Source organism: Ammodytes marinus, assembly GCF_949987685.1.
Source record: "Ammodytes marinus genome assembly, chromosome: 11".
NCBI lineage: Eukaryota > Metazoa > Chordata > Actinopteri > Uranoscopiformes > Ammodytidae > Ammodytes > Ammodytes marinus.
In genome coordinates, this window is record NC_137215.1 from 17,347,234 (window position 1) to 17,364,472 (window position 17,239).

General features: G+C 38.2%; 2 protein-coding genes across 3 annotated transcripts in view; one reads left to right on the forward strand and one right to left on the reverse strand.

Moving 5' to 3' along the window:
- On the reverse strand, positions 1-6,333 carry rab23 (RAB23, member RAS oncogene family). The gene is made up of 7 exons (XM_080037361.1): positions 6,206-6,333; positions 3,438-3,671; positions 2,985-3,070; positions 2,672-2,828; positions 2,436-2,518; positions 2,270-2,362; positions 1-2,159 (listed from the first exon to the last, which is right to left on the reverse strand). Exons 2-7 carry the CDS (start codon positions 3,590-3,592, stop codon positions 2,026-2,028), a joined length of 708 nt encoding a protein of 235 aa, XP_079893487.1. The 5' UTR covers positions 3,593-3,671; positions 6,206-6,333; the 3' UTR covers positions 1-2,025.
- The window catches only part of prim2 (DNA primase subunit 2), a 26,000-nt gene continuing 15,034 nt past the window's right edge, over positions 6,274-17,239 (forward strand). Inside the window, exons 1-8 of one of the 2 annotated variants that reach the window (XM_080037360.1) lie at positions 6,274-6,358; positions 9,323-9,472; positions 9,960-10,078; positions 10,596-10,690; positions 10,798-10,918; positions 11,491-11,586; positions 13,588-13,725; positions 16,847-16,914. In XM_080037360.1, coding sequence (XP_079893486.1) covers positions 9,328-9,472; positions 9,960-10,078; positions 10,596-10,690; positions 10,798-10,918; positions 11,491-11,586; positions 13,588-13,725; positions 16,847-16,914 — 782 coding nt within the window. In that variant the 5' untranslated portion in view covers positions 6,274-6,358; positions 9,323-9,327. Of the gene's footprint in view, positions 6,359-7,526; positions 7,607-9,322; positions 9,473-9,959; positions 10,079-10,595; positions 10,691-10,797; positions 10,919-11,490; positions 11,587-13,587; positions 13,726-16,846; positions 16,915-17,239 lie in introns of those variants that run through there. The other variant, XM_080037359.1, reaches the window with a different exon arrangement.

The window sequence follows — 17,239 nt, forward strand, 5'->3', positions numbered from 1 at the left end:
CCCACACACTGTTAAAACATAAATCCAACAAAGAGTGTTGTTTTAGTCAGATCCTAAAGCATATGTTGGTTTGTCTAAATGTTTGAGCTGGTTTATGAAATCGTATGAGTGAAAAAGTAAACGTTAAAGGTAAGACACAATGATTATTACAACACCTGAGTGACAGCACATAAGTATGGTTAGTTTTAATTTACGGTTCTTTGAGATTATATGCCGTTTTAATGATAAAGTGCACTAAATCCATTCAGTCATAAAAGCAAAAGTAAACACAATGTTACATTGAGAAATAAGTATTTACAGATTTACTGTGCAGGCAGACAGTGAGAGAAGGGATTAAAAAATGCTTACTGAAAGGAAATGGGGAAGAGAGTAAACATAGACAAGGCATTGTGGCATTGCAACCATGGTTGGACATTCACTGATGTGAAAAAAAAGGCTTGCATGCATTAAAGTTGTGCCACACTTTTCTTTTTTTCAAAACAGCACTGTGACTCAATTTAAAAAAAAAAGTACTGTTGGTTTTAATGGAACCCATTTTAAGCACCAACTGACGATCCCATCTGAACTCCTTGAGAACAAACTTCATTCTAACAGAGATCCGAGATAAATTATAAAAAAAAACAAAAAAAAATACTTTTAAGACAAAAACTTGCATGCGGAGAATATTTGTCCAATGTATTCTAATTTTAAATGTAAAATACTTTGGATTGAAACTTGTAATAAGGACATTTTCATATAGTTACCGACAGAAGATTTAACATAAGAATTTCCAACACCACCACATATTTATTTGTGCTTGGTAAAGAGTTGTCTTTCAGGAGTTTTGGAAAATAATTTCTTGTAGTGAGAGGAATATTCTGGCATATTCAGGCACACGTCCGTAAAATATCTGGTTCTGATGGTCCGAAAGCAAGCGCTTACATTCTGCTCAACACTCAGTCCCACCGGTACAGACACCACTGGGCTGGGAGCTTTTAGTTTTTTCTACTTCCTTGTTTTCCCCATCAGGAAAAGGGCAGTGATATTCACAAAATAGAAATTGATTGGATACTACAGAAGCCAAACCAAAACAATCGTACATAAGTTTAGTGTTTGAAATGTTAGCAATATAGTCACATCTAAACACATAGGTACGAAAACCGATTAACTGTGTGTCTAACCAATGGGTTAGCCAGACCTGTACCAAAGTTAAAGAAACGCACAGTTAAAATATGTTTTATGTAAACAACTGCAATCAAAAACATAGGTTTATAACTGATTGTGACTCGAGGTACTACGACTCAAAGAGCATCATTAATTCCCCTCATATTACGTTTTAGAGTTTGGTTGACTAATCTGGAAGTAAGTGGAGTGTACATGGACATATAGAGGACTGCTTTGTAACATAGTTATTGATATTTGGTTATACATAGAAGCACATTCTACTAATTACATGTTACAGCCACATCACTGCAGTATTCATATTTTACTACAGCTCAGAGAAGAGGAAATTTGGCACTATGTCAAAACGTTTAGGAATCTATCGCTCAACAACACTGTTGCAATTTGTACAAAAATACTTCAGCACAGAGAGAATTACCTCTGCATTCGATGTGTTTTTTTCTTGATAAACAAATTATTTTTAACCATATTCTTCCCATTAGAAAAATATGGTACAAAATAATCTTTGTATATTCTACAATACATGCAAACAAATTGCAGTCAAACAGGATTTGGGTATCCTCAAATTCATACATCATACAACTGTTAATTAAGGCAACCACAAGAAGGGCCAAAGAGTGTAAAAACGTTGACGTTTTGTGCGCACATCAGTGATGGAGATCCAAGGCTGAATCGAAGGAAATTTAAGCCATCAATGTGGGGAATCAATTTAGGAATAACAATAAACATCTGGTTATTTAATTATAGAGGAGAGTTTTTCAGGCTGTATGGGCTTTGGTCTCTAAATGTGGCTACCTCCACAGAAAATATCAATGACCTAGTATCAGAAATAAAAGCCAGTCACTAAAATGAAACGGTTTCTATCTAGAGTAGGCTGCAGCTTCCAAAGGGATTTTTACTCTTCTTGGTCCTCTGTTTATTAGGTCGCAGAGTGATGACTTCTCTGCCGTTGCTGGAGCTCTGGTTGCAGACAATACTACTCGTGGTATTAAAAACACCTTTGGAAAAAAAGAAAACACAATTTAATGAGTAATGTCCCCTTAATAAAGAATTTAAAAAAAACTTCAAATGTTACATACATTTGATGCACGGATAGATTGCTGCTAACCTATTTTATTGCTTGTTGAATGGACCACCTCTGTCTCCTCTGCCGTTTGCTGTTTCAGTCTCTGGAGATACTTCTCTGCTAAGTATTTAAAAACTACAAAAAGGAGAGAAATGTTACAACGGGAACCTCCACAATGAGACCGTTTCACATGTTTACAGGTACCCACCCTCGTTGACATTCAGGTCCTCTTTTACTGAGGCTCGATAAAATCTGAGCTTCAGTCTTTTAGCCAGAGCTTCTGCTTCTTCGCTGCAATGAATGGAAAAAAAATACGAGATGTCTTAAAAATTGTGGTAAGATATACTGCTTTAATTAATTCACAGTCATTAGAAGATGTGTACTAGACATTCGATTGCTTAACTGGCCCAGTGGGATTTCTGCATAAAAGAAACCGTGACTCACTTTTTTATTACTGTGTCTTCCAAGAGGTCAATTTTGTTCTGCACTAGAACTGTGGGAATATCTCCGACCTCGGCCTCCACCTTCTCCCTCCAGCTGTCGATAGCCTGAAACGACTCCCTGTCTGTGGTGGAGAAGACTAGCACACATGCCTGGGCGCCTGGAATGCAGGACAGCACAGCAACACATCATGGTTTCAAACTTTTCCATCTATTCTGACACTAGAGCTTCCGCATGTGTCTTGGCCAGTTAATCATAAAGTCAATGACAGTTAAAAAAAAACGTCAGAGTCAGTGACCAATGGTGGGGGTCTTACCACGGTAGTAGGCCTTGGTGATAGCGTCAAACTCCTCTTGTCCAGCAGTGTCCCACAGCATGAGTCGGACCTCTTCGTCATTTACACTAAAATATTAAGCAGGTAATGAGGAATGATTACGGTATATAATTTTTTTTTAATTATTACATTAATTTTTATTCGACAAACCTACACTTGTAAAACTTGTGTCTGGTGAAATAACTTTGTAAACATGGTGTGTAAATGTGTTTTTGACAAATTCTTAAAATAGTATAATTTGGTATTTTACTGTGTTTTGAAGACTAAATAAGAGGTTCCTCTGGTCATTACTTAAATGTCACTGAGCTAACAATCCAATATGCACTGAATAAGCACCTTATAGGATAGGATTGATTGGTGAAGTTGTTAAATTTGCAATAAGCTGAGAAAACCAAACAGCCACAGCGGGGAATTTATGGTAAACAAGTTTCTTACAGAATCTGCCTTTCCAGGAAGTCCACGCCGATGGTCTTTTTGTAGTCCTTGGTGAAGACGCCCTTGCAGTAACGCTGGATCATGCTGGACTTGCCGACAGCTCCGTTGCCGACCACGACCACCTTGATGGCCACTTCCATGTCCTCCTCCAACATGGTGGCGACGTCAGGCTGCTCCTTTCAGTTCCACTCTGCCTGGCTAGTTTCAGTGGTGGGACACGGACACATATACGTCCTGAAAGTGTCAGGATCAGCAAAACATTATTATTGAATGACACATGTTTATATACTCTAACACACATCCAGCAGAAACCGCAATGTGAGTGATACTAAAATATTCTCTTGTGATTGAACACATCCCAATCTGGTTAAATTAAGGCCGTAAAGTGTCTTTTTTAAATGATTGATTAATCTTATTTTAAAGTTAATCTTTTCATGCAAAAAATATAGACAACGTTAAAAATGACCAGAGGCAAAAAAAAAAATTGTCTTTTCTGGTTTGCCAACAGTCAAAAATCCCAAGTCGCCATTTCTTTTTTTTTTAGTATTTACAATTAGAAATGAAGTTACTTTGAGCCCAACAGATTCCCAAATTAATTAAATTGGTTAGGGAGTGCACTCCTATAAGAGGCTTTGAATATACAATGACTGGAATTGCCCTTTAAACTTTTTATGTGTGTGCTAACAATAACTCACTGTTGTAAATTTTACAAGGAACTTGTTTAGAGTGACTGTGCTATGTGTTTATTCTTCCATTAGCATTTGAGAGCAGCAGACTCCACATAGCAACTGGGCCTTCCACAGTAATGTGCGTGTTGCTGCTGCTGAGTGCAATGCTAAACAACATATTGTGGGAAAGCTGTTCCAAGTGGACACTGACAACCCACTGTGTGACCAAGGTGTCTTGATTTGAGTCACAATATGTAGAAAATATTATTCATCAACTATACAGTATTTGAGCTGCATAACGCTGCAATTGTTAATTGCAAAACATGTCTTCATAGGCTGCTCTTTATTTTTATACTCTTATGTGTTTTAATTTTGTTTGTTGCAAAATGTATTCTTGAGACTATAATCATCCTCTTCAATAATCAGCTCTCTAATCTCTCAATGTAATCATTTCTATGTGTTGTTAAATCTTTCTAAGGGTCAACAGAACTGGGTCCACAGGCCGACGGCTTCATGTCACCACCTGTGGACCTCACATACAGTACAACATAATTCACAATTGGAGGAGAAAGAGTTGACAACTATTCTTTGCATATCTACAAACACACAAGGACTAAGGAAAGTATTTCGAATTGTATTCTATTAACACTTAAAAATAAGGATGGGCAATTTACAATTAATAATCATTCATGGTCTAACAGTGTAATCATGTTTTATATATTTTATTCAAAGAGTGGTACAATCTAAGAATACATGATAATGAATCAACCCCCTATTCCAGGTGCAGAAATTAGTGGGGGCTCTGGGTTAAATGCCCCTGAAAAATCTGAAATTGACCATGAAATGTAATGCCCTCGGCCCTGTTAAATAGGGAATTATTTTTGGGATATTTTAACTGTAGCCAGAGTGGGATTGGAAATTGCCTGCAATGAAACTTTTAAAAAGGCACCTGTTTCAATGACTTGAGTACAGTGAAGGCCTGAAGGGAACATATTGTATACACTAACCCCACATATTATCATTCTGGACAGTGACATTTGGACTCCCTCCCCCTTTCTTATTCCTCACTTTATACCCTCAGTTTTGTATGCAAGACAAATTGTAGCCAATTGTTCAATCCAAACAACACAACTATAGAATCAATACTGATCCTCCATTATATCATCCTTATATAAACGTATATGTTAGTGCAGTTAGCATTACATTTCAAATTTAACATGGTATTCAAAACTATTCAAATTGATTTGGAGAACTCTGGCTGTACTCTGATAGATGAAACAAAGTATTTCCCAACATTTGATAACATCGCCCTGGAAATGATCCCAATTGCCCTCGAAAAATATTTCTCATGGTCAAAAAAAAGCCCCCGGCATTAATAATAATAATATTTGTATTTTTAAGAGTTATTTCCTACCGCGCCCCCATTCCCATCAACACCAGTATGATACACACTAGTGGCACATTTAAACATGAACTTCCCCATGCATTACCAGGTAACTATCCTATACGTTTTGTGGGTCTACCGGGTTAGCATGGTATTTCTCTACCTCTGTTATACTGAGATCAGAACCCCAACACATGTTATAAAGAGAGATTCTGATATATTTTTCACAACATGGTAAAAAGGTAATCCTACTATTGTTATATCATTTTCAACTCTATAAATGTACTTTGTTTAGTATTTAGAATAAAATACACCTCCCTTCCTGGTCAATAAGTCAGACGGAAAATATCACCGTTACATTAGCCAGACCTCATATCTCTTTATAGGTCCATGCCTCATATCAAGGCGAGGCACCGTTAAAGCCAATAATTAAGGCACGGAGAGATTACAATTATTAACAATGCAACGAGACGTAACAAACAGTGCTGCTTTTTGTAAAGGTTTGCTGCCGGTGTAGGTAGTTTTTTTTTTTTTATATTTGTACAACTTTACATTCAATCGAATCAGAATATCTAGCCATGGCCGAATAATGACCTGTTGAACAGCTGAGAGGAAGGTCTCCAGGTGCCAAGCAGCTGCCACAGCAGACTTTAGGACACGCAATGGTGAGACAGTATGGAAATCTAGCAAAACCCATGTAGGGAGTAATTTCTTACCTTCAAAATTCCGTTTTTACTCATCCGGTGTCAACCAACATTAGATGAGCTAACCAGCCAGCAGCTCACCCACCATCACATATCCACAGCCTCCCTCTGCTCTTCTCTGAGGCGAAGGGGGACGTTGGAGACTCCGGAGGTTACCTAGCTAAGGTTAGCCACTTTTTCCCAGAGAAGAGAACCGTCTGCTCCGCCCGTCGGTGGTATGTGTAGCTAGTGACTGCACAGACCAGAGATAGTTTGAGTTTCTGTGCTTCAAAACAGCAGGACAGGTTTCATTAACGTCGACTCTTGAGTAATATCTGTAACATTTACCGGATGAAAATGCATTGCTATCTACCCGTGAGCCTATGTCCCAGCCGGTCCCAGGTAACTACGTTGCTCACGAGCGAAGCCAACCAGGCAACTGGCTAGCTCGCTAATGTTTGTTGCTAGGCAGCAGAGTCTTTTGCCGAATGCATGACAAATAAAAGGAACGTCTTGTTCTACAGTTCTGCTACTTCTGCTTCTTCTTCTCGATTTTTTAACAAAGTAGCTCGTTACCGCAACGGCGCGCCACCAACTGGTATGGAGTGGGGATGAAATATACAAAACGCAAAACTATCATATCTCAATCCGATTTATTATATCCTTGCCAGTTGCCACACTTCCTTTGACTGGTTTGTAATTTAAAAGTTTATTTTACTTCTTATTTTAGCATAATAAAAAATTGTAGGTCTACTTTAACTTTGGTACAGTCCACTGCGTTGCTTTGACATTTGCAGTGCTTGCCCAGAGCCCTGCTGCAGAGCTGTTTGAGTGTTGTGAATATAGGCTACTGTAAATGATTGTTTATTATTTAGCTTCACGTGCAATAACAAGACCAAGATTAAATAACAAGTTCCTAAATTTCCATTTAATGAATATTAATAGCAAAAACCTGGTAGGCCTATTATGTACTATTTATTTTATACTATTCTAAGAAAAATGAATACAAAATCTGCATTTCAGTCGACCTACGTGTTCCAGCTGAGTTTGTTTTCAGTTACTGACAGATGCAGTTCCTGTAGGCTACACGACGAAAACAATCTTTAAATTATATGAATAAAACGTGGCTTATTTGGAATCTAACATTTCCTCGGCTCGTCTGCACGATTTATTTGTATTTAGCTTACAATAGTGGGATTTAACTTTTATTATCTTAAAAATGAACTTAGGTCATCCTAAACCATGTCCTAAAGGGGTGAGACATGGCGGGACGGGCGAAACAACTAAACGAGTGCTCCACACATTACGACAGCGCGTCTCTTCCGCAGTTGGCCCAAAGCGTCATCGTTTGGGTTTACCCGCGTCTGTTAAACAGGCCAGCCCTCTGTGTTTGGCGGGATTGAGCTGAGAGGGAACAACGCCATCACCTATTCGGTATTGTCACCACTATATACAATTTAAATGTTCTTACACTACCTGTATGCCGCGTGATAAGTTGATGAGGTTGTCTCCGTCGACCCAGTTTACCAACTTTAGCGAGTTTACTGTACGTAAGCTAGCACCTTCCAACCGGGATATGTGTTGTTGTCTTGTTGAACACTGCATAGCTGAGGATACAACTTTGTAAACTTCAGCTAAACGGTTTCTGTAAAAAGTCTCTTTCGGGGGTAAAGATGATTTTGTCGAAAGAGTCACATCACTTATTTTTATCGTTGCTGCTGGACACTTTACATCAATATCAGGTCACCTGTCATAGTATTGGGTTCACAGTTGCCTTGCCAGTTTTTTCTGCATCCTTGCTGGAATCAACTTCATAGTATACCTTAACGACTGAGTTTAGTGCAAAAGGTACTGTACTGAAAAACTTGATTATAATACCCTCTGCATAATATTTCTTGTGTAAGATTTTTTTTTTAAATCTTTTTGTTTTCTGGCATTTCTTTTCAAAAGTAGACATCTTTTGAAATAATTTATGAATATCTATCGCATTAACCCATTGATGACGGCTGCTGCGCGATGCCACATTGCCTCTCCTGCCTGATGCTGCATCGTGCAGCATTGTTACTTTATCTAATTGTCATGGCGTGTGCAGCATAGAATGCACTGTCATTGGTTCAAATACACATGAGGTGGGTTTTGTTGATTTTTTAAGACCACGTGACCACCCAAAAGTTGTGTGGTTTGCCGAAAATCGCATCAATCAAAAAAATAAAACAAAATAGTAAAAAAAAATAAGCCGGCTGTGTCACCGATAGTGTATTACAGAACAGTTAGTGGCGTTTGGTGCGCAGAATCAAGGTCCACTATAGGCTACTGACGAAAATCACACTAAATATTTTATATTATTTATTCTTTTTTTTCTCCCCCATCTAATTTTGACGATTTTTAGAAACATTTGTTGGTGTGTAAGCGCTAAGGGAGCATGTTTAGATAAAACCTGTGAACCTTAACTTTTAAATGTATTTTATTTCATGTTTCTATGTGCTACACAGGCTTAGATATTAAGGTTTTGGTAGACTTGACAATTCGTACTATTTTTTCAGAAAACCCTCAGGCATTAAGGACATGCATCCTAGATTGCCATAGTCATCAATGGGTTAAAGGTCACTCATATCAGTATGACATTCAGGAGATCCACCAGCTTTTTCACTGGACCAAAGAAATCCTGTTTTTTGTCCCTAATTCTCAGTCAGTGATGTCGTTTTTTTTGTAAAGTTTTGGTTATTAATAATAATAATAATAATAATAATACATAAAATGTATATAGCGCTTTTCTCGCACTCAAAGCGCTTTACATAGGAGACACAAGAAGTTCCTTGCAGCATCTTTTGACTTTTAAGATCAATAAGGTAAATTAGGGTACAATGCTAATTGTAGGTGTTGGCTCCTTTTTCGTCAAACAATGCTTCTGTAGTATAACAAGTTGTATTTCCCTAATGTCAGCAATATGGTAAAGGGAAGACCACTCATAAACAAAGCATGGTTACATTGGAGAAGAGTTGTGCAACATATTTAAATTCCATGAACTTGTATTGAAGCTGGCACTTGTCTGTACATCGCTACTATTAAATCTGCCAGCCATTACCTCTAGTGGCATATTATGAGCTGATGCATTTATTGAAAATCTCTTTGTTTTTCTTTCCCTAACAGCAACCATGCAGTTTACTAACAGAAGAAGAAAGTTCATTAGCAACCCTCAGACGGAGCTGTACGGACATGCTCTGCAGTTCTATGGGCAGCCTCCTCTGGAAAACGTCTCTCTCTCTGAGTTTGAGGTATTCGCTGTAGACAGGCTGAAATGTAAGTTCAAATCAAATTAGCTGGAAAATAAACTGTCCTGCGTTCCAAATCATATACTTTATTCTACATACTACATCTGATCTGACCATAAGAATAATCTAGTTAGCATGCAGTAGGCATACCATTGGGATATACTTTTAATTATTTATTTTATCATAACATAGTGCCTCTTGCCCCTTTTTATATCTGTCGCATTCCCGGTTGTTTTCATACGGAGCTCTGTCGATGTGAAGTAACTTCCGGTGCGCACTGGATTTTGGGTCATAGTCGCCCAAATAGCATGCAGATTTCAACACTGAAAATCTCATCCGGATGTAGTAGACATTCTTAATCATGCTAAATCTGACCACAAGGATTGGGACATCCTACATGTTTTTTCTACCATACTCAATAACAGAAAGAATGGGTATTCAGCCTGTGTTTTCTCTATTTTGATTTTTTTTAAAACATGTAATAGTAACAATGTTTTCTTTTGATGCCACTGCAGTGTTGAAGACCATTGAGAACTTGGGCGTGAGCTATGTGAAACAGTCAGAGCAGTACACAAGGAAACTGGAGTCTGAATCTAAAAACCTGAGCTTTCCTTACAGACCGGAGGTTGTGATTGTGAGTAAACGTCTTATTTCCTTTTTCTTTAAAAAATTAAATAATTTACCAGGTGATGGCTTTTACAGTAAGCATGCAGGGTTTGGGAAAAATTTCATTCAGTAGCATGACTGCACATCAAATTATTTCATAGTCAACAATGACTATAGCAAAGAAGAAATAATATGCATGATGACAGCACCTACTGGATAGGGGCTGAATTGCTGTATCAAAACACTGAAGAAGCAATCTTAGAGACCGACAAATTGTTCATAAATCTGGCTACTTACTTGCCAAATAAAGCTCAGTTACTTAATGCTAAATAAACTAACGATGGGACACAGCTATTGAAAACATGACAGAACACGTAGCACTCTTTTCTTCTGTTAACAGTCACAAAACTTCCTTTTTTAAAAGGCGATCATTTAGTATCATAGCTCACTTCTAAAGTTATACCCAGCAAGACAACAAAGGCTTTGAAGAAGTAAAGAAAACGGATATGTCTTTAAACTTACTGTACATCCTTTAACCCATTTAGGATGACAGAAAACCTCAGAGTGGAGCGAGTGAATTTGACAAACGGAGAAAGGACCACATCTCCCACTTCATTCTCAGACTTGCCTACTGCCAAACGTAAGTCTGTAGTTTCTATGGAATACCTTTAGTTGAATAAAACAGAAGTTAAAAACTTGTATACAACTAAAATTGTATTAATGCTCATTTCCAACGGCATCTTAAAGGGAGGACCTGAGACGGTGGTTTATACAACAGGAAGTTGATCTTTTCCGCTACCGCTTCAATGACTTGACTTCAAAACAGAAGTCTGACTTTCTCCACAGGAATAATCTGCAATATGACACGGTAACGTCTCTAATTTATTTTTTAAGCCTATTTTGTAATATAATTTTGATAAATACTCAAAAGACAAAAACTAGTAGAAAGAAACTAATGATTGTATAAAAAAAGAGGAAAGTAAGACCACAAATCAATCGATTTCTCCAGTAGCAAAACTTGTGTTAAATAGTTTGTTCACTAGATGGCGCTGTTGGATCACTGTTACAGGACCCATGAAATGTTCATGTTTCCTTGAATGGAGATTCCAAAGTTTCAACGTTGACTTTTTTTCTTATTTGTGAACAAATAATCTGTCAAAGATCTTAAATGTACATTATTTCTGTGTATCAGTAGTTTCTTTTTGTATCTTTTAATTATTTCTGTACAATCACCTTTAGAATATTTAAAGGAAATATGGAATAACCATATGAGCATCAACACATAAAGTGTCAAGCAAGGACCCAAACGTTGCATTCACTTGACCAACAATGTTCGGCCTCCGAGAGTCTCAACCTACTATACGGTGTATTAATCACGACAGAGTTCTGCCTTTGCTGCTCTGCACTTGAAATGTATCATCTCCTTCAATAACCTTTCAGATTGGTGACGAGGAGAAGAAGACTCTGTTGGATAAACTTGTCAACTCCAGTTACGCCGTCAGTGCAATCACTGTGGAGGAACAGGACTTCTACAAAGTGAGTGTCTCTCTCTCTCTCTGTCTCTGTCTCTGTCTCTCTGTCTCTGTCTTTGGCATGACTATTATTGCAAACAGTGTTGCCAAAGCATCACAGACGATACAATAATATCGAAAGAGAACAGTATGTATAACATAACATTGAGATAAGATAAAACAGACAATAATTAAAAAAAAACTAGTATACCTGAATTATAACAAGTAACACTTTTATAATAAAATGTAATGATAGGAAAAAAAATTATGAGAAATAATAATAAAATATAGAAAACTAATTTAAAGAAAAGCTACATAAAACACATTATATGAAGAATAATCATGAAAATAAAACAGTGAGGCCTGGTGTAGAATATCATTGCCTCATGCCAAATAAATGTTTGTGCGAGGACAGAGCTCTCTTTTCTTTCTCCCATTAATTGGTCCTTTGGTGAGTTGATAAAATGTGGGTGTTCTCTGTCTCACTCTCCACTGAGACCATTTAAGAATGCTTAGTGCTTATTCCTCTACAAAACAGATATTTTAATGTAAGATATTCAACAATTTGTATCCCCAGTTCCCACATAGTGTATGTAGTTTGCAAGCCATCTAGACAAAGTACCAATTACTTAATGTGTCGTATTCTGAATGTTAGAAAAAAAGTGTGGATTTTCTTGTTAAGGGGCACACCACCAGGACTTATCTTATACTATATATGCATCTTGTGCTTAAATGTTCTTTTCTTTATAAATGTGTCTCTATTGTGCAGGGCTAAATTGCTGTAGCTTCCCTTAAAGGGAATCAGCTTAGTAATCAATTAACCCTGTCTTCCTAGTTTTGGTCCCATTAAGAGGCATCCTTAATTCATTAACGTCCACTGCTACATGCAGCAATTAAGATCATACAATTCTTCACACATGATCTTTATTGTGAAAAGGATATACAGAAGAAAATAAATGATGCTGTAAATTGTTGTAAATCCATAGATCTGGATTGGATTGAACTTTTTGTCCAGTGTTTAATAGGGTTGCAGCTATCTATAGACTATTCTGTCAATTAATTGAGTAATCGGTTAACGCCCGTCATGCTGTTTAATAAAAAGTTTGCTGTGTGGATACTCATGCCACATATCTTTGGAAGGCTGAGATTCTTGTGATGACATTCTTTTTTTTACACAGCACATAAACATTTTTGTTTAGTCAATCATAGCATTCTACGGACCGTTAATTTTTTAATAACTCACTGCTGTTAAGGATAATTAACCGTTTCTACAAACAATAACATATTACTACTTAAAGAACTATTGAAATACTTTTTCAACATTTATTTGAATGTATGTGGAGAGCAGGGAACTTCAGTGTCATGGTGAATGTCTTAAAAGTTATTGGAGGTACTTAAGGGATTGTTTGAGCCCTAGTGCAATACTAGATTGCCATTCAAGCAGGGCTGTGAGCCGCCTAAAAATAAAACACTGATTTGTCTGCTTAGTTCTGCATTCTCTCAAATGCCATCTTTCTGACTTTGCATCTAAGCGCAGCAAAGCGCTACTTCTAAAGAAATGCTTGACATAATTTAGTTGGGTCATCAAATGTTCACATAGTGGACAAGTCGCTTAAATCAGCAGGAATGGAGAGCCAAAAAAAATAGAATTGACTGATTGTCAGATCACCATTGTCATTGCCTTTTACAGTTCAATGGATTTAAGTTGAGCTTTTTTCCTGCTCCCTAAAGGGATAGAAAAAGGGGAAAATGTCACGGCCTGTAGCTTGACTTTAAATTGACTTTTTATGGGCGTAGTAGTCGCTGAGTGAATGTAAATCAACACACACTCACTTTACTGCAAGTCAATAGAAGAAATGTAAATTCTTGGATCACATTTAAGGGCAGCCAAAATGACCAAGGGCAAACGGTTGGCCTTAACTCTCTCTGACACTGTCTGCGAACGGAATATTAACATCTATATCTTTTAAATGCATTCATGATTTGAAGAAAAAAGTAATCTTCCACTTCTTGTTCTATTCTAAAGGTTCCATTTCAAGATGCGCTGGATCTGGTGCGAACAAGGAAAGTGTACCTCAAAGCAGGCTACGTGTACATCCCTCACCAGGACATTGTCACCATCGTTCTCAATGATTTCCGCACTCGGCTATCTAAAGCTCTCGCAGTAAGTGGTTGCATGTCATACAATGGTACAATAAACTACAAGGCAAAACTTCTATTCCAGGGCAACATGATAACTTCAGGCGTACTTTGCTGCAGTTCACGGTGTAAACATATAGCACAAATTGACCTTTATGCATGTAGAATGGAATCGAATCAATAATGGAAACATCTTGCCAAATGTACTCCCTGTACATGTAGTTTATGTTAAGTCATTTTGCCCTTACAGTACGCCTGGTTCCATAAGGCAGATGATTAAATTGCAGCTGTGAAACGTGTCCCCTTCAGTTCCCGGAGGGGAAAACTGAGAAATGCAGGGTTGAAATGAGGGAAATAAGTATGCACACATGACAAAAAAATGTCCAGAGGGGAAAGACTTTGGACAGCTGTATGACAGTGCTTATCGTCCCTTGCGGCTTGATGTTTTTCTAAAGGCTGTGTATGGTGGGGTCTGTGAAGGCGCACCATCGGCATGCTTGTGCATAGCGTGGAATGCCCTGAGGGACTAGAACATGGTGATGTGGGGAGACAACAGAGGTGCTGTTGCATTGTATTTCAGGGAACAGGCACAAAAAGCCATAGTCCATGACACACTACATAAATTGAGTGAACTTGATCTATTAATGAGGTGTTAGAAACCTCCAACCTGTGTGACGGGAAGCCACAGAGAGGCAACAATAAAATTTTCCACTATAAAGACTTGCAAATGACTGTCCTTGTTGTAATCTCAGCCTTTCTAATCGGACTCTTATCGGCAAACGATATGTGTAATTGTAATACAGTAAGTAACTGTAAGCATTATGAGATTTATTGTGATACAGAGCAGTGATAAAAGTTGCAAAGAGAAGATTTGCATTTGAAAAAAAGACAGTCTGAGATCGTAAGAGATACTTTTAGTGAAGAATTGTTAGAAAGTTTTCATTCTGATGCTTACGGTTTGAACCATCAATGAAGGACATTTGAAGTTTAGAACTTAATTAATGAAACTACTTTTGAATGTGTATACTATGATGTGTAACCTACAACCTTGTTTGGCATTCTTTGTCTGAAATGTCTTTTTACTTATCCATCAATATACCCTCACCGGCCACTTTATTAGGTACACCTTATGAAAAACAAAAAGCTAATCTTCCAATCACAGGTCCGCAACTCAATGCATTTAGGCATGTAGACGTGGTCAAGACAACATGCTGAAGTTAAAACCGAGCATCAGAATGGGGAAGAAAGCGGATTTAAGTGACTTTTAACGTGGCATGGTTGATGGTGCAAGGCAGGATGGATCTATGCTTTCATGTTGTTTACGCAAAATTCTGACCCCACCATCTTACTTTCGCAACTGAAATCGAGCGTTCAGAGATGGTATTCTGCATACTCTGGTCATAACGAGTGATTATTTGAGTTACTGTTGCCTTTCCCATCATCTTGAATTGAACCAGTATGCCCATCCTCCTCTGACCTCAACAAGGCATTTTCGTCCAAACAAATGCCGCTCACTGGATATTTTTTTATTTTTCTGGCCATTCTCTTTAAACCCTAGAGATGGTTGTGCGTTAAAATCCCAGTAGGTTAGCAGTTTCTGAAATACTCAGACCAGCCATCTGGCACCATCAACATTGCCATGTTCAAAGTCACTTAAACCCACTTTCTTCCCCCTTCTGATGCTCGGTTTTAACTTCAATAAGTTGTCCTGTGCAGGTCTACATGACTAAATGCATTGAGTTGCAGGTGAAGGGCCTTTCCAAAGTAGCTTTTTAGTTCTGTGGAACTGGCAGCTCAATGCTGTGTGCAGAGAAAATTATTTGGCAGTTTGAACAAAGGTCCATTTTTGTTGGGTTGTGTGCTCCTTGTATTTAACTCTGTGGCTACTTTCAGTCTGTTCTTTCTGTGGTAATGCCTGTCTTCACGAACCATGGAGCTCTGTGGAACTTGTGAACTGAAATGCCTTTTGGCAAATTTTAATATGATTGATTTCCAGATGCTGTGCTTTTCATTTCACAGAGCAGTTTTTTGTGTCCATTTTAGGTGAGGAATCCTTACTGGACTTAACTCTGAAATGACCCTGGCTATAGAATCCAAGCATGATTTGACACCAAATTCAGTCTTGTTCTTGGTGTACAGAAAGTGATTTGTCTCTGTACTAATTTTGTCATAGTGCCCAACATGTAGTTGATTTGCTTCAACCTGAACACAACACATGACTATATTTTCCAAATTAGCAAATGAAAAAAAAAAAGAGCAACTTGGTCCAGTTCTGCCATTCTCCCATTTCCTGGTAATTATCCGGACCACTAACTGTTGGAATGGAATAATGCTCCCAAACTCTTGTTCTTGTTGCTGTGCCACTGTGACTGTTTCTATGCTGTTATAATGGTTATTCTCCTCCACTGGGGACGACAAGGGGACAAAGCAGAAAATGTGTCATTTAAAAAAAGGGATGAAATTAAAAACCGGTTCTCCATATGACTCCACTTATTGGTTGGATGTTCATTTTGACAGAAAATAACAAATATAGTCTATTAAGCTTGGACCTTGAAACGTTACTCGTCTGCTCGTTGCTGATTGGAGTCATGTAATAAAGCAATCAGACTAGGTAAAGCTTTTTGTTGAGGGCTGTGCACACAGCTGCAGGTTTCCTCCTTACATTTTCAGAGATCTGGCACAAGTAGCTCACTTTGCTGCACTCTGTGTTCAGACTGAGAGGTTTTAAAAAACAAAATGTCATGAGTAGATTCGCATTTTGTAAGGAATCACTTGACATGTTTAATGTATGATGCTCAACAAGTCAGAACATTGTACCCCAGTTTTACAGCTTACAGCCTTGACGTTATCACTTTTTAATGGCTGCCCCTCAAACACCAATTCAGCTTTGTGGCCCTCCTGCCACACATTCAGTAGTATGAGATCCTTGCTAGTCTTGAAATTGCAATTTTATTTTTACTTAAAATAACAGGAATGCCAACACTGAGCAACACAAAATGAAGTTTATTCCTGCTGATTTGAATTATAGTTCTGTGTAGTACCTAATGTTAGCCCCCCCCACCCCCCCACCCTGCAGTGTTACACTGTTCCAGTCCTTCGACCTACACTATTTACCATTACTGATGTGATGTCCATTTCCTCTGCAGCTGACAGCCCGATCGTTGCCAGCAGTGCAGTCTGACGAACGTCTCCAACCCCTCCTCACCCACCTCAGGTAAGCAGCAGGATTAATGACCCAGCGGCCACTTTGCCAGCACTCAGTTGAATAAAGAGATCTTTGCAGGACGGATCTTAGGCACTAGAGAGCATTGGAGGCTTGTGGCCAGATGTTTTGTGAGTTTGCAGGGCCTGGTTATGTGTGCAGCGTCATCTATTCCTATTATTAAAGCTACTCAGTCTTGAAGTAATTAGAACACTGCAACATGTGCATTGTTATGCCTGTCATTTCTCATGCAGTGGAATGTGTCCCTGTGTTTGTTTGTTGTAACGTGGTGGGAGGCAAGTTTCACCCCCAGCAGTTGTTTTCAGGATAGAATGCT